At 38.3% G+C, this 18353-nt stretch overlaps 1 protein-coding gene and 1 pseudogene across 1 annotated transcript in view; one reads left to right on the forward strand and one right to left on the reverse strand.

Annotated features, from left to right (window-relative positions):
- Positions 1–1653: 1653 nt before the first annotated feature.
- LOC102428819 (alkylated DNA repair protein alkB homolog 8-like) overlaps positions 1654–18353 on the forward strand; it is a gene marked incomplete at its 5' end in the record, with an annotated part of 18050 nt that continues 1350 nt past the window's right edge. The window contains 4 exons of the mRNA XM_006098837.3: positions 1654–1760; positions 8685–8836; positions 11677–11933; positions 16914–17063. Of these exons, the coding sequence (XP_006098899.1) occupies positions 1654–1760; positions 8685–8836; positions 11677–11933; positions 16914–17063 (666 nt within the window). The remainder of the gene's footprint in view (positions 1761–8684; positions 8837–11676; positions 11934–16913; positions 17064–18353) is intronic.
- On the reverse strand, positions 17403–17857 carry LOC102424540 (annotated as a pseudogene).

Here is an 18353-nt window from a genome sequence, read left to right on the forward strand (position 1 = left end):
TTTGATTCCTGGTCAGGACGCATGCCCCCTTTGGAGCTCATTCCCTAGTAAGGATGGGGTGTGCAGGAGGCAGACAATTGATGTTCCATTCTCACATCAGTGTTTCTCTCTTCTCCCATCCTCTCTCTAAAAATTAATAAACTAGTCTTTTAAAAATGATTTTAAAAATTGGGCCACATTGGATTTTTATTCCCAACATTTCATTATGAAAATTTTCATACAGAATATATCTACCACCTGGATTCTACACTTAACATTTTAACATATATGCTTTATCAAATATCTGTCCTATCAATATTTATCTTCTTTTATTCATACACTTGGGGAAGTTGCAGGCATCAGTATACTTACCCCCAAAACTTCACACTTCATCTACAACATTTATAAATAGAATGCTGTTGGAGTAAGACTATTTGAAATTATGTGTGGTCATTTGGAACAGATAATTATTGGAAAATTAAAGTCTATCATCTTGCTTTCCTTTTTTTTTTAAAATTCATCTTTATTATTGAAAGTATTACAGATGTCCCCTTTTTCTCCCCACTGACCTCCTCCTCCCCTTGGAAGGTCAGATAAGAAAAGTGTAAACCAGCTTAAACCTATATAATTCTTTATATTTCAAAAAAATTCATGTGCATTATCTAATTTGATATAGCATTATTATTATTAATACTAGCTAACAGTTACTGAATGCTTACTTCATGCAAGGAATTGTGTTGTGTTTACCTTTAACAAAAGTACTGTGCTAAATTCTCTTCATCCCACTGATATTTTTCAAATGGATTGATTTATTCACTTAAAAACATATTTATACCCTGTGGCATGCCTTTTAAATTCACAGTTATCAGCTGCTGCTATGTTTAGACTGAATTCTTTTGGTGTTTGGGTGCTGAGAACAAAAACATTTTCTTGAGTATTGTCTCTTTATAAGTTGCTATTCATAATAATACTTGAGCACACCTGGGAAGAGTGACTGAAAATGTTCATGTGTTCTTTGACTATCTCTTGTAAATTAGCTTCTAATATTCAAAATGGTACATGACTATAAAGGCAAAAATGAATATGAGAATCTGTAACTATTACTGATTTCTTCTTGGATTATTAGTTATTATAATTCTATTAATAGTAATGGTCACTAAAAATAATGGCCACTATTTTTTGTATTTACTGTATGCGAGTATGTTTATATTTACATCATCATATATTTAATGTATTATATATTTAATTTATTAAAAATTGAGGCACAGAGGGATTAAGGGGCTTGCGTGTCCCTTAGGCCACACGGCTGTAAATGGAAGAGCCAGGATATGAATGTTCAGCTCCACAGTTGTTGCATTAGACCACTTACCCTAGTATTTTGTGTAGTATGTATGGTCCTCGGACCACCTGCATCATAACTTTCTGGGGTGCTTGCTAGATATGCTAACTCCTGAGCCTCTCACCCTAGACCTGCTGAGTCTCTGTATGGATGAAGTATGTTTTTTAGTCATTCAGTTGATTTTTATGTGCACCGAAGTTTGAGTGCACATAAATTCTCTAAGCATTGTCACGTTTTAATCTCTGTTAGCCTAGAAAGATAGAATCAGTGAGTCATTCTTCTCCTTGGAGTGTATGACACTGGGTTAATCTTTATGCTTTTACCTTTACTTCTAGATCGTCATGGATTTTAAGCACCCAGATGGTGTCACAGTGCCCGTCATGTTGCCTCGTCGGAGTTTGCTGGTGATGACAGGAGAATCTAGATACCTTTGGACCCATGGGTGTGTATTGAAATGACCTCGAGGACAGATACCCTTTGCTTTGTGCGAGTTCTCATTCTTTCCTGTGAGCCACCAGAACCTTGCCCCAGGCCTGCACATTGAGTCTCCTGGGTTTAAACCCCAGGGACATGTATCGCTTTTTATAATATTAACCTTTTCTTTGAAAAGAATTCAAATTTAAAGAAAAGTTACAAGCTTAGTACTGCGATCTTCACCTTTCACCTAGATTTATCAAATGTGAACATTTTGCCATGTGTTTTGTCTCTCACATGTTATCATTATTATTATTGTTGCTGAATCTTATGAAGGAAAGTTACTTTATTGCATATTTCCTAAAAGCAGGACATTTTCTGTATCAGAAGTTGACAGACTATTGTTTATAGGCCAAATTCAGACCTTAGTCTGTTTTTATATAGCTCTTTAGCTAAAAATGGCTTTTACATTTTAAAGGATTGTAATGAACCAAAACAAAAACAAAGACTGTGCAACAGAGACTGTATGTGGACCTCTGTGCCTAAAATATTTACTGTCTGTCCTTGATACAGGAAGTTTGCTAACCGCTGTTCTATAAAACTGCAGTGCAGTCTTCAAGTTCAGGAAATTCCGTATTGATAAAATAATCTTATGCAGTCAATTTTTAACTTTTGCTAGTTGTACTTTATAGTCCTTACAGACAAACCAGAGCCTATCAGGAGTTAGAGCAGCAAAACCAGATTTTACTCAGGAACTATTGCAACAGGGGAGAAGAGAACTGGACTCAAATCTAAATACAACAAGGAAGAGTGGGGTTTATAGCCAGGAAGTCCAGGGTTGGGGATGGGGCTTGAAGGATGGAAGGAAGGATTCTGTCCAAATAACCAGAGGATTCTTGCTGAAGGCAAGTCAGGGTGACCAGATAGTGGGGGATAATGGGGAATGAGGACTTTGGTCAGACGTCAAGGCTGATCAGCCACTAAAGATGGGGATTCTGGCTAAAATGACTGAGCAGGATTCTTGTTGAAATTGGGCTCTTGGAGGACAGGCCAAATATGGAGCCGAGTCAGGCTCAGAGGAGTCTGACTAGACTTTGGTCAAGAGAGAATCATTGTCGGTAGTTCATGGTTAGTTTTCCCTCTCTTCTAGGATTCTGTCCATGATCCTGCATTTCCTTTGGTTGTCAGTTCTCTTTAGTCTTCTTTAATTTGGAACAATTCCTCAACTTTTCTGTCTCTCATGACATTGACACTTTTAAGGAGGCCAGTTGTTTTTTAGAATGCCCCTCAATTTGAGTTTATTTGATTGAATCTAATCCGAAAGAAATGGATTATGCACTTTTGGCAGAAAGACATCTTCAGCCCTTAGAGAAGGAAGCATCTCACTGCTAAAATTTACATATATTGTACTTTATTTTCCTTTTTAAAATCTTTATTGTTGAAAGTATTACAGATGTCCCTTTATTTTCCCCCCACTGCCCACTCCACCAGGTTCCCACCCCACCCCAGGCCTTCCCCATCCTATTGTCTGTGACCATAGGTAATGCATATATGCATATAGGTTGTTCGGTTAATCTCTTCCCACCCCCCCACCCCCCTCCCCGCTTCCCTCTGAGATTTATCAGTCTGTTCCATGTTTCCATGCCTCTGGTTCTATTTTATTCATCATTTTATTTTGTTCATTAGATTCCTTATTTATTTTGAGTTTTAGATTCAATTGTTGATAGATATGTGTTTATTGCCATTTTATTGTTCATATATATGATCTTTTTTCTTCTTCTTCTTACTAACTGCTTTTCTCTTGCTGCTTTAAATACTGCTGAATTCTGTGCTTATAACCTGATGTATTTATAAGAATTCTGGGAAATGAGCATGTAAATGAATTTGTAACCTGCCCTAAATGTGAACCGTAAAACCAGATGGCCTGATTTTGTGCACTGAGGCTTAAATCTGCCTGACTCTTTTTCATGGCCGTTTAAAAGAGAACATTTATATTTTCTCTTTTTAGGATCAAGCATAGTAACATTTAAACTTAAGAATAATGGTATTATAGCAAATAAAAAGTAACCAATTACTTTTTATAGGCCTATGTTTTGAAAATATTTTAGTTTATTCTGGGTAATAGTACAGATTAGTTTTTCTAAACCTCATTTTGATCACATTATTCTCCTGTTTAAAGCATGTTGTGAGTAGTATCTCTTTAAGATTGAATTGCAGGTAATATTTATTTTTAAATCTCTCACGTGAATCCAAATTCTTTACATTAGTTTCGGGGGAAAAACTCTCAGTATTCCATTGATACTCAATGCCTGTAATGTGAGAGTGTGTATGCGCGCGCGCGTGTGTGTGTGTGTGTGTGTGTGTGTGTGTGTGTGTAGGAAGAGAGCAAGAAGGAGGAGGAAGAGGAGGAAGAGATAGAGTATAAGGGGGGATGGGGCACAGATAGAGAGATAGGAACAGAGAGCGACTTATCACACAAATGATATACCAATTATTGAGCTCTTCCCAGAATCTCTGTGTGGAAGGGAGAATAAATTGTAAAAACACATTTAATACACTTAAAAATACAGGGTGGGGCAAAAGTAGGTCTACAGTTGTGAGTATACGAACGTTTTTTTTTGTACTATGATTTATTAATTATTGTATTATTTTCCATATGAACAACTGTAAACATACTTTTGCCTCACCTTGTATGTATGAACTATAGGAAATAAATTTTGATAAGAATATTTTTATCTCGCCCTAGCTGGCTTGGCTTAGTGGATAGAGCGTCGGCCTGCGGACTGAAGGGTTGCAGGTTTGATTCCGGTCAAGGGCATATGCCTGGGTTGCGGCTCGATCCCTAGTAGGGGACGTGCAGGAGGCAGCTGATCAATGAGTCTCTCTCATCATTGATGTTTCTATCTCTCTCTCTCCCTCTTCCTTCCTCTTTGAAACCAATAAACATATTTTTTAAAAAGAATATTTTTATCTCTGTACTATAAAAAACACTAGAAAGCACTGTTGATGGATATGAATTGAAGAAAGTTGATGACCGTGGCCCTATAATATTCCAAACACTTTTAATTTGATCTAGTTCTAGTTTAGTATTCTGGCCACTGTGCCCTAAATCAAAGGTGCAAAACTGGAAACACATGGGTCAAATGTAGCAGTCAGACTGTTTGGCAGGGACAGTGGTGGTCCACATGGGAGCATTTTTAAAAAATTGCCTACATATAAAAATCAGGAACAGTTACATAAAAATCTGAATGTCTTGCTTTTGAAAATTGGAAAGGTCTGACAACAGAGGCATGTATCATTTGGCAGCAATAGCCAAGACCATCAATGGCTGTCTTTTGATGAGGCCAACATTTTCAAGTTCTCTACAGTTCCTACCACTCTCTGTGACTCCCTGAACTAAGGCTCAGTATAATTTGTCACTTATCACTGTGCTTGTACTATTGTTTTTATCTTATAACAGAGTTAAATGGGAAATTAAATATTTCTTGAACTCATGTTGGTATTAAAAGAGGAAAAGGAAAGCTAGAATGAGTGGGAATGTATATTTTAAGAAAAAAGAAGAGAACACTTTCTGTCTTTTTTTAAATGAAGACTATCCCTATGTGTTTAATGGCAAAGAATATATTTCTAAATAGATCCATCTGCTTCACTCATTTATGTTATTTGACTAGCAATTATTTCATGAATTTATGTGAATTCTCCTTTTATTTTTGGAGCGTTTTCTTTGTGTCAGGCATTGTTGTAAAAGCTTTACATATATTAACTCACTTAACTCACAGAGTAGAAAGTTTCTCCCATGATTTGTCCCCATTTTTAAAGGAAATTGGAGCATAAAGAGGTTACATAACTTGTACAAAGTCACAAACCAGTAAGTGGCAGAACCAAGATTAGAGGCCAGGCAGTCTGGCTTCAGAGTCTGTCGTCTTAACCATGTTATAGCTAACCTCATTTGCTCCCTTTCCTCTGAATTTCTATGTGCCTCTAGCCTTCACACTTTTGACAGCTCTTCATGCAGTAAATTTCCTTTTTCTTTCCATTTACTTTTTTAAAGATACTGTACAGCCCAACTTTTACTTTCTTTATAATTTATAAAACTTTTCTGACTACATTAGCCTGAAATAATTTCTCCTGTATCTTAACTCCTAAGACTAATTTCTCATACTACCTTGCAATGTCTTTTATATGGAACTGTTATTTAATTTATAAAAATGTTTTTATCTATTTATTTAATATTTTTCTAACTAGATTATAATTTGAGTGCAGGGGAAAATAAAGATGTTCAGAGATGTGTAAAGAATTCATTATTATTATTTTAATGTATTTTTTTTATTGATTTCAGAGAGGAAGGGAAAGGGAGAGAGACAGAAACAATGATGAGAGAGAATCATTGATCGGCTGCCTCCTGCACACCCGCTACTGGGGATCTAGCCCATAACCCAAGCATGTGCCCTGACTGGGAATCAAACTGTGACCTCCTGGTTCATAGGTCGATGTTCAACCACTGAGCTAAGCCCTCTGGGCAAGAATTCATTATTCTTAACATAGATTTACCTATTCCTAAACATCTGAGATTGGTGTCAAAAGTAGTTTCATACAGCTTGACCTTTAACTCTAGGCAAGTGAAGTAATTGACTTCAGAGAACCATCATAGAGAACTAGTCCTAAAGAGAGAAATTTGTTTGTTAATAAGAAATTCAAGATACTCATTGTTCTGAAATACCTTGACTTTATTCAGCACTGTAGTATTAATCATTTTAAGCTACCAATCATATAAATTCAGACAATAATTGCTTGTTTTTACTTCTAAAAAAATTCCTTTAGTACAAGTTCTTTTAAAAAAGCCATTCTCACAACTTGTTTTATGAGGTCAGCATTACCCTGACACCAAACATGTCAGGGACATTACAACAAAAGAAAATTATAGACCAGTTTCTCTCAGAGAGACAAAAATTGTTTAACAAAATATTAGAAAATGCAGTCCTATGATATATGAGTGGGGGCCGAGGCAGAGGTGGTTAGGGGTGATTAGGCAGGCAGGCAAGCAGTTAGGGGCAATCAGGCAGGCAGGCAGAGTGGTTAGCGGTGATCAGGCAGGCAGGCAGCAGAGTGGTTAGGGGCGATCAGGCAGGCATGCAGAGTGGTTAGGGGCGATCAGGCAGGCAGGCAGAGTGGTTAGGGGCGATCAGGCAGGCAGGCAGAGGTGGTTAGGGGCGATCAGGCAGGCAGTGAGCAGTTAGGGGTGATCAGGCAGGCAGGCAGAGTGGTTAGGGGCAATCAGGCAGGCAGGCAGGTAAGCGGTCCCTGATTGTGAGAGGGTGCAGGCCGGGCTGAGTGACCCCTCCCCCCCGTGCATGAATTTCGTGCACTGGGCTTCTTGTAGGTATAGAAAATCTTAGGAAATCTAGAAAACAAGTGCTAGAACTAATAAGTGAACATAGCATGGTGGTGGCATACAGGGTCAATATTCAACACTTAATTTTTTGGTAAATGAAAAAATGCTTTCATCAAGACCTGTAAAATACTTCTTTTCACTACTCTGAATTAATTAGGTAGTTGTGGAATGGTTTAAAAAGCTATCAGCCTGGGAATTCTGATTCTTAAATTGAGATTTAATTCTCACACACACATATAACATTGTATTAGTTTCAGATGCACAACATAATGATTCTCTCTGTGTATATATTGTGAAATGACCATCACAGTAAGTCTATTTAAAACCACCAGTTATAGTTTTTTTTCTTGTGATGAGAACTTTTAAGATTTATTTTCTTAGCAACATTCAAATATACAATACAGTATTATCCTATATAATAAAAGCCCAGCGACCAAAATGGCGGGATGACCAGCACGACCAGACTCCCAATCTCTAGTGCAGGACAATGTCAGACGCCGTTTGTGACTGGCTCTGATTACCCTTTTAGTAGCTATCAGCAATCCACGGCTTGTGGCTCCCTCTGCTGGGGCTGGGTGCCTTTGGGAAAGGCCAAGATGTGTACCAACGTCTGCCTTTCCTAGCCCGGACCCAGAAGGAGATCAGGCAAAGACTCCAGAGATCCGTCTCTCCCTACACACTGATTTTTTTTTCTTTTCTTTTTTTTTTTTTTTTTAGTTTTGATTAGCCACTTACTCCACCACCATTTTGGAACTCTTATTTTTATTTTTTTAATCCTCACCCAAGGATATGTTTTTTATTGATTCTAGACAGAGAGAAAGGACAGAGAGGAAGGGAAAGAGAGAAAGAAACATCAGTGTGAGAGAGAAACATTGATAGATTGCCTTCCATACGTGCCCTGACCAGGGATCGAACCTGCAACCTGGATATGTGCCTTGCCTGAGAATTGAACTCGTGACCCTTCTGTGCATGGTACAATGCTCTAACCAACTGAGCCACACCAGCCAAGGCTGTACATTCTTTTAACATGATTACCTTGAAGATAACCTCTTAAACGACATAGACTTCTATTTCTTCGTTTTTTCTGCTTGTGCTTAACAATTCAGGGAATCCATAGGTATTTGCAATACAGGCAGTCCTCGGGTTACGTTGGACTTGACGTACGTTGTTTCATGGTTACGTCGCCATCTCCCATTTACAATATTTATTAAAAAAAAAAAGTTCCGTCATTTCGACGTATGTACATATGTGCTTTATGTTTTTTATTTATTTACCACAAATAAAGGTCAGGAATTGTTATCTTTCTTTTAAATTCTTTTTACTGTTTCACTTCATTACTGCTGTGGATGTGCTCCATGTGAGTGACGTAGGTGCTTATGTAGTTGGGTTCCTACTTAGGGCGAAAATCGTGTTATGTCGCGCTGTAGGAACGGATCTCCGATGTAACCCGAGGACCTACTGTACATTCTTCTGGATTTACTCTATTTTCCTTAATGTTTTTAAAGGACCTGAAATGTTTTTATGAATGCCGTGTTAAATTATTTCGATTGTTGTTTTTAGAATAACACCAAGAAAATTTGATACTGTTCAAGCATCCAAGGGTCACAAAAGTGGAATTATCACTGGTGATGTTGGAGACTTAACTTTAAGCAAGAGGGGAATACGGACATCGTTTACATTTAGGAAAGTGAGGCAAACACCTTGTGACTGCAGTAAGTATATAATTTTGATTTTATTGTAAAATGGAATAAATCTAGTATGAAATTTCTCAAAGTCCAAACAGAGCCAAGGAGAGCTTTGCTGTAACCTTATTAATGGCATTTCTGACATTTTGCCTAGTATTTACATATATTTTTAAATATAACATATATTTACATATATTTTTCTTAACCACCCTCATTAAAATGAGTTTATATTATTTGAACATAGGGACTCCACCTAATTCATGTTTATTTTCTACAAATAGTACTTGAGCATAGTTGGATGCCAAATAAATATTTTTTATGGAAGTCACAGTTAAGCGTGCTACAATTATAGCACATTAAAATATCATAAAATTAAGTTTTGTTGGAAACAGCTTGTGAAGCTTTTAAATTACTTCTCATCAATCCAATGGGGAAATTGGATATGAGAAATTGGAGATAACTCTAGGACAAACTGGTTTATGTCAATTTGGAAACCTATTAACCATTTCGGTCCAACCTCAAGGCTCACTCAACAGACCAGGCGCTAGGAGCAGGTCCAACGTCGAGCAATAAGAACATTAAAAAGTTCAACATTCAATCCCGTCAATTAATTTGGACCAGACTGTTTGAATTCCAAAAATAACATTGGACCGCAAAGGGTTAAAGAATAAAGGGAAGTACTTAAAAAGCCTGGCCAGCATGGCTCACTGGTTGAGCATCGACCTAGGAACCAGGAGGTCACAGTTCGATTCCTGGTCAGGGCACATGCCCAGGTTGCAGGTTCCATCCCCAGTGGGGAGAGTGCAGGAGGCAGCCAATCAGTGATTCTCTCTCATCATTGATGTTTCTATCTTTCCCTCTCCTTTCCTCTCTGAAATCAATAGAAACATATTTTTTAAAAAGTACTCAAAAACCTTGTCAAGAGGATGCTATTTTGAGCTGTCTATATAAGTATGCCATGACCTGTATTTCTTAGAGTCAATAGATAAAAATCTTTTTCATTTTATAAATAATATTTTTAATGACAGTGATGTAATTAAAATTTATATCCTGCGGGGCTTAACTATGGGAGTTATCTAGGATTTGCTTTTGGGTCTAGTCATAATCTTAAAAACATTTAAAATAAAAAACCTTTATTATATCTACAAGATGTTATCCCTGTTAGAAAACTTGAAATGTCTACTATGGCACTTGTTCTAAAGAAACTTGAGGTCTAGTTAGACAGACAAGCTAGTTTTCTTATGCAAATGTTTCTTTGTTATGGGCATTAATTCAATGTAAGGGATCCTATAAAAAGCTCTGATTGTATAGTCAGTTCACAGATTTTTTTTAAAGTTCAAGGCCATCTTTTGGGTACTTTTGGCACAAATTTATGAATTTTTAAAGATAAGGGTTGCTATTCCCTTTAGACAACTTAGATGTTCATAATTTCCAAGAGAGTAAAATTTTACTAAGACCAATTTAGACTAACTATAATGTATATTGTAGAGTGATTGCAATTCTGATGTAACCAACATAATGTAACCTATCTGCTTCCACATATATGTTTTGGAGTCCTCAAGCTTTCTGGGGCTACCCTTTTCTTAAATGTCCACTTAAAATGTTTAGAGCTTCACTTTATACATTGGTAAGGACTAGATGTTCCCACCCCCATTCTAGGCTTTCTCAAGGTTTGGCATACTCTAGTTATATCCAGGGAAAGTTTCTGAAGCCATCAGTGCTGTAGCCCAATGCTATTTCTAGTTATTGTCTCAGTCTTGTTTGTGATTTCTCTGGGAGCACTACTGCTTCTCTCATTCTCTAGAATACTACCCTTTAAAAGATGTGTGTCACAAACTTTGGCTGAAGACAAAGGAGAATTATAGCATAGTACAAAATGGGCAAGGATTTAAAATGAGTATTAGACTATTGCAGAGGACAGGGGACACCGTCAAAATTAATTTGAGACATTGTATCCTAATTTCCTCTGTCACGTCCTCTACTTGGCTTTGCTCATTCTATTGAAGAAGGCATTTCTATTGAAGACGTGCAGTCATTGAGAACATGGACTCTAGAGTCTCCACTGCCTGGATTCAAATCCTGGCTCTATGACCTACTGTCTTTGTCACTTTAGGATTATTATTTAACATTCTGTGCTTCAGCTTCTCATCTATAAAATGGCTGTAATAATACCTATTTTATAGTGTTACTGTGAGAATTGAGATGAGACATATATAAACTGCTTCAGATAGTGTTTATTAAATACTTGTGATTATTACCAAATAACATTTTGCTTCTAGGTTTCATTCTTCTAGGAGTCTTAGTGCCCCCAGAACTCCTATCACTTTCACCCACCAAAAGTAAAACCCTAAATCTTCTTAATGTAGCTAAATACCTTCTGCTTAGGCCTGGCCCATTAAGATGCTTTCCTGAATGAGGACCCTTAATCCTAAGATGAAATAGGCATCTTCATTTTAAGACATGCAGAATTGCAGTCATGTGTTGTTGCAAACAGGTTTTCCTCCTTCTGTTTTTTAACTGATAAATCAGAGGCTTCTTTTCCCTAGTCACCAAATTTGAACTGATTTGCTTTTTCCTTTTAAGAAAGCATAAGACCGGTTTGGCTCAGTGGATAGAGCGTCGGCCTGCAGACTGAAAGGTCCCAGGTTCGATTCCGGTCAAGGGCATGTACCTGTACCTGGATTTCGGGCACATCCCCAGTAGGAGGTGTGCAGGAGACAGCTGATCGATGTTTCTCTCTCATCGATGTTTCTAACTCTCTATCCCTCTCCCTTCCTCTCTGTAAAAAATCAATAAAAAAATATATAAGACCTTATGAATCATTTGGATAAAAATAAAAGGTTTATATTACCTTAATTTTTCATTAGGTTACCCTTTGGTCTGTGACAGCCAAATGAAGGAACCTCCTCCATCATTTCCAGAGAGTGATAAAGAAGCTTCGCAGTTGGAGCAAAAATATGTCCATCAAGTGTATGAAGAGATCGCTGGGCACTTCAGCAGCACGAGACATACTCCTTGGCCACACATTGTGGAGTTTTTGAAAGCCTTGCCAAGTGGTTCCTTAGTGGCCGATGTTGGATGTGGAAATGGAAAGTACCTTGGCATAAATAAGGAGTTATATATGGCAAGTAATTGTTGCTTCTGGCTTTCTTTCCACTTTATTTGTAAGGATATTATCGCCTTCTTCTTCCTCGTGATACAATGATTTTTTTTTAGGTTGCAGAAAAATTATAACCTGTCCTCACAGAGAAGAGTATACATGAGTATTTGCAACAATGCTCTGGTGCAGGAAGAATTTCCTACTTCCTAGCACAGCAAAAAAAAGAGTGGTCCATAGAAAAGGAAGTTACAGCTACTGAAAACAGAAACTCTGGCATCAGGCAAGAAGTGGGTGCATATCTTGGGTCTAGCCCTGCAACCTTAGTCATGCATTCCCTCCTGTCTGCATGTATTCCTTCCTGTCTATTGTTCCTGGAGCCTGCTTGTCTGTTTGTAGTTCTCATTTTTATTTTACCAAAAATTGCCTGACAGGCATTTCCCATAAGTGCGGGCTTACTTAGGTTTAGATTTGTGGTGGCCTCCGTTTTGTGGATCACAATACACAAAAGGGAAGCCTGTTTGTTTGTTTTTTAATCCTCACCTGAGGGTATTTTTCCCATTGATTTTTAGAGAGTGAATGGGAGGGAGGAGGGGCTGGAGGAGAGAGAGAGAGAGAGAGAGAGAGAGAGAGAGAGAGAGAGAGAGATCGGTTACCTCCTGCAAGAGAGACACATTGATTGGTTGCCTCCTGCACATGCCCCCAATTGGGGCTGGGGATTGAACCTGCAACTGAGGTATGTGCCCTTGACTAGGGATTGAACCCACCTGAGGGCGGACACTAAGCACTGAACCAAATCAACCAGGGCGAGAAGCCTGCTTTTTTAAGCTGCTGAGGCTTCAACTTGGATGTAGAAATGATACTTGAGGATTTTAACAGCCATCTTCAAATGTAAAATACGTGCATTTGATATTCAGGGGATGTGACCTGAGACAGTCATTCTGGGTATTCAAATGTAGGATAATCATAGAATCGAAAAAATTACAAATTTACTTTATATATAATTTCTTTAACAATGCATTTTTAAAATACCAGGCTGGGCTTTCGTGGAAATAGTTTTATGAACTGCTTTCCATTTCTGTAAGAAGTATATGTGGTGAATTTGTTCTTACCTGATCTCAACCATGCCTGAACTTACTCTTCTCTTTAATTCAAAATTTTTACATTCTAAGAACCATATCTTTTTTAGACTTCTTCAGTTACTCTTCATTTCTATTGACGAACTTTTGGCTTTATTTTCAGAGGTAAATTTTATAAGCAAAGATTTTATACTTTCAAGGGACTTACTCCCTTTAAAGAATAAAAATAATATAGCCACAATTCAGAAAATGAATGTGACAAAACGGAAGGATATGGATTTTTGGAGTGAGAAAGACTTAGGTTTAAATTCCTGCTCTACCACTTAACTACTGTTCAACTTGGAACAAAGTACTTATGTTCTTTGAGATGAAATTCCTCATCTGTAATATGGTGGTAATAAAACCTAACTCAAAGTGTGTTATGAGGATTAGTACATTACTACAAAGAATCTACTTTAATACATAAGGCTATTCAGTAAAAGGCAATTATACCAGCCTGTTTAGCTTTCTCCATATTTTGGACTGTTTTCTTAGGATAAATTTTTAGAAGAATAATTATTGGGTTAAAAGTTGTGAAGATTTTTATCTTCCTTTAAAAATGGTTTGCCAAATTGCTTTTTAAAATTGGGTGAGCCAATTTGTATTGTCACCAACACTTTATGAGAGTAATTTTTATCACATTGTTATCACTGTAGTGTACCTAGGTTTTAAATGTTTTTATACTTAGATAGGAGAAAAATGGAAACTTTTTTAGTTTGCACCTTTGATTACTCAGTTAATTATCTTTTCACTAGAGGCCCTGTGCACAAAATTCGTGCACTGGAAGGGGATTTTCCTCAGCCCGACCTGCCCTCTCGCAGTCCAGGACCCTTGCTCCTTACTGCCGGCCTGCTTGCTGCTCCTTACCGCTCGGCTCGCTGCTCCTTAGCGCTGCCGTGGAGGCGGGAGAGGCTTCCGCTACCGCTGCTGCACTTGCAGCCATGAGCCCAGCTTCTGGCTGAGTGGCGCTCCCCCTGTGGGAGTGCACTGACCACCAGGGGTCAGCTCCTGCGTTGAGCGTCTGCCCCCTGGTGGTCAGTGCACATCATAGTGACAGGTCATTCTGCTGTTCGGTCGATTTGCATATTAGGCTTTTATTATATAGGATTTTTACCTGTACTTTCAGAATTACATGTCTATGTTTTGTTGAAGATTTCAAAAATTATATAAGAGTATAATTATCCATTTAAAGCCCATCTACTATGTGTTTTTATGTCATTGATCTCCATCCAACACACAGAAGTGTGACTCTTTTTATATCTGTGAATATTTATAAATAAGACATTTTTGCCCTAGCCGGTTTGGCTCAGTGGATAGAGCATCAGCCTGCGGACTAAAGGGTCCCAGGTTCAACTGTGGCCAAGGGCACATGCCCAGGTTGTGGGCTCGATCCCCCCACCCCCAGTAGGGGGCGTGCAGGAGGCTGCCAATCAGTGATTCTCTCTCATCATTGATGTTTCTATCTCTTTATCTCTCTCCTTTCCTCTATGAAATCAATAAAAATATATATTTAAAATAAATAAATAAGACATTTTCTGTCCTGTTGTTGTCATTATACAGTATTATTAGGGAGAATTAAAGTACCTGGTATTGTCCTTGGAAAAAAAGCTTAGGGGAATTTAAAAACAGGGAAGAGAAGAAAATAGCGATGCTTTAACTATTGTATATGGAAGGCTCAGTTAAAATAAGTGGGTTATGGCTCTAGCCAGTTTGACTCAGTGGATAGAACGTCGGCCTACAGACTGAATGGTCCCGGGTTCAATTCGGGTCAAGGGCACATGCCCAGGTTGTGGGCTCAATCCCCAGTAGGGAGCATGCAAAAGGCAGCCAATCAATGATTCTCTTTCATCATTCCTCTCTGAAATAAATAAAAATAAAATAAGTGGGAGATGAAAGCCCAGAGCCACGGATGGCCAGGTCATTAGTCAGTGAGACCTTCAGTAGACCTGGCACTTTATGACTAAAATTGCCCCTACTCTCCTGTTGGCAAAAAGGGGTGAAGAGAAAGGACATTTTCTCTGATTTTGTTTGGCTGCTGTTCTCCTAGTTCTGTTTTATCTGTGGTTCTCAATAGTAACTTTCCTCCTTTGAGTAACTGTGCAGCTCTATCCCTGGGGACTTGTTTTATAGGCAAGTTGGATTTCTTCCTATTTGACTTTTAGCAAAGTACAGCAATCTGTCAGAATTGGGCACACTTGAAACTTCTATTCCCATGAACTGAATTTTATTGTCACAAAAGCTAGCAAGCACCAAAATCTAATGTACAGTGGGGCCTTGACTTACGAGTGTCTCGACTAACGAGTTTTTTGAGATACCAGCTGTCTCTCAGCCGATTTTTTGCATTGAGTTGATAGAGTAATTTGAGTTAACGAGCTCCTTAACGAGCTGGGTCTCTGAACGAATTAAACTTGTAAGTCAAGGCCCCACTGTACATGTTAGTTGAGTAGTATTGTTACCTTGATGATGTGACTATTGGCTCAGTGGCACAAAATATGGATGGAAGTAAATAAAAGTAATAAGCCAATTTGTACCTTACACTGGTAAAGGGAGCAATTAGTTGGGAATCATGCCACTGTTGTCATTAATGTGCCCTTAGTACTTTTTCATCTTAAAACATCAAAGGGAAATTCTATATTTTAGCTTGGTACCTTGTGTTATACCTTAGAAACGAACGCAGCTCTGGGTAAAGAGTACAGTAGCTGTTTAATGCTATTTAGATATTGAGCATATTCATATTAAGTATGACTCTCATGGCAGTGTGATTTAACTCAGTAAGAATTGCTTTGACATGAAGATTCATATTCTTTATTCTGCGAAGGATTGAGGGATCCCAAATACTACATCACAAATTCAAGTGAAGAACTAGAAGCTTGAGGTGGCTACTTCTGTTTTCTCTAATATAGAGGTTGTGTTAAGAAGAAATATTTGGGCATAATTATTAATTAGTGATTTAAAATTTCTTAAATCCTCCCATTCTTTCCTCAGTTTACATGTGCTCAGGCATTCTCTCTCTCTCTCTTTCTCTCTCTCTCTCACACACACACACCGCACAAGCACACACAGTATTGTTAGAACTAAACAGTAAAGCTGTGTCCAACAATAACAAAGCTGGAGAGAAAATAGGCAATCCCAACCCCCAAACACTTCCCACAGGACATGCACTAAGTATGTTAGACCTCCCCTGCTGGGGAAGATGAACGGATGCTGCTAGCTGCCTTCAGAGTTGTCATTCCCATGGGATGGTTTGGTTATACTGAAAGGTTTATTAAATATCATTTTATAAATTTTGAATTCAGTACTTCATTCTTATATTTTGATTAGGTGTTTAGCAGAACAAAAATCAATAACTAAAAAAAATGAAATAAATTACTTCTTTATTATTTGGGGATTTAATTTTCTGATTGCACAAGTAAGTATAAAGCAGGGGAAAAAATCAGCTATTTTTCTACTCTCTGGGCCATTAGAGTATAGTTTATTAGTAATGACAGATAGCTTAGATCCTCTTATTTGTTGCTCCCCTCAAAAGATCGAATGTCAATGTTTATGGGATAGTTTTCATTTTTAAGTGTGTGATATTACAAAGAGATCTAGATTCTGAATGGTGATCACTTAGGTACCCATTAGGGCCTCCCATACCCACTGCTGTCATTCTTATTCTAGTCATTTGTTTACATTCACTAATTTGAGTTCTGTGATACTTGTTAAGGTAATAAATGCTGTCCAGTGAATTATATATTCTGACTTTGTACTGGCTGTAAAAACTGATATCATGGTCTTAAACCATCTCACCATATGAAATCTGTCTCCTAACTTTATGGTAAGGAGTAAATCCATTGCTCTTAACTTCTCATGCCATTTAAATAAGATGCTTTGACTTTCTCTGTTATAGGTTGGCTGTGATCGTAGCCAAAACCTTGTGGACATTTGTAGAGAGAGGCAGTTTCAGGCCTTTGTCTGTGATGCATTGGCAGTGCCAGTCCGCAGTGGGTCTTGTGATGCCTGCATCTCCATTGCTGTTATTCACCATTTTGCGACAGCAGTAAGTACTGTCTTTCTCTCTCTCCCAGAACTTGTAGCTAAAGTGGCAGGAAATGTTCATGGATTTTACTAGTTGGGACTCGTATTAGCTTTTCTTTTCTTTCCATTCTCTTGTCACATTTTGCACCACTTGTTAAGAGAGCATGTGGAAGGGAGATGAGTTACATGGGCGTTGCACTTAGTTAAACAGAAGCCTAATGGACTGTATGTTGTTTTTGCTGCATGTTTCTGCCTTTTATCCTACCTTGAGACTTACTCATCTTTAAATTTTTTTCATCACATAATTATTTTAATGTCCGAGTTTGTATATGAGAGCCAGCACTTTCTCCCAGACTCAAGTTTATAAATTCTCAATTGACTTGGGAGGCCAGTAGGGATGCCTCTTCTTGTCTAGTTTTCAAATCCTCAGTGGTCATCTGATCAAATGGAATTATGTTCTTCATCTTCTCCAGCTCTTTCCCATATTGCTCAATCCTGGCCTTTAAGAGTGACCAAAACTCAACACAACTTCACATCTCCTCTTTCTTCACCATCCACCAGGGTACTATATTTATCCTCTGGCACAGGAACCTTCAGGTCATTAAGCTTCTCAAAGTCACCTACCAAGCCAGCATTCGCTACCTTGGCCTTGTAGCAAGTGCTAGCAGGTAGATTCTCAGGTAGAGTGGCCAACCTGGAGCTGAGGGTCTCATTTCAGGAGTTTAAGGAGTTAGCAATGGCCTTCGGTTTTGGGATGTGCTCTTCCCCAAAAGCTACCCAGTCAGTGTCCTTTAGAGCAAGTTTTTGCCCAGCCATCTAAGGTCCTTCAGAGCCCGGTGGCCTCGGTCCAGAGCAACCTGCTCATCTTTAAAGTTTAGCTGTAAGCTTTTAAGAGAACTCTGTGCCTCTTGAATGGACACCTCAGCCTTTGAGCCTCCTCTCTATTTCTGTTTCCATTTTTCTTTCTCAACTCTCACTCATCCCTGACATCAGAATCTCACTTCTTTCCCATTCAATTTTTTTCCCTATTCTTTTTTCAAAAGGAAGGTACTTGCCCTGGCTGGTTTGGCTCAGTGGATAGAGCGTCAGCCTGCGGACTGAAGGGTCCCAGGTTCAATTTTGGTCAAGGGCACATGGCCAGGTTGCGGGCTTGATCTATTCATACTAACAGGACTTCTTTTCATTCTCAAGACTTACTGGTTCCCTGGCACCTTAAGGGGGCATGCAGGAGGCAACTGATCAATGATTCTCTCTCATCATTGATGTATCTCTCTCTCTACCTCTCCTTTCCTCTCTGAAATATAAAACCACA

The sequence above is a fragment of the Myotis lucifugus genome, unplaced genomic scaffold (assembly GCF_000147115.1).
Source record: "Myotis lucifugus unplaced genomic scaffold, Myoluc2.0 scaffold_248, whole genome shotgun sequence".
NCBI lineage: Eukaryota > Metazoa > Chordata > Mammalia > Chiroptera > Vespertilionidae > Myotis > Myotis lucifugus.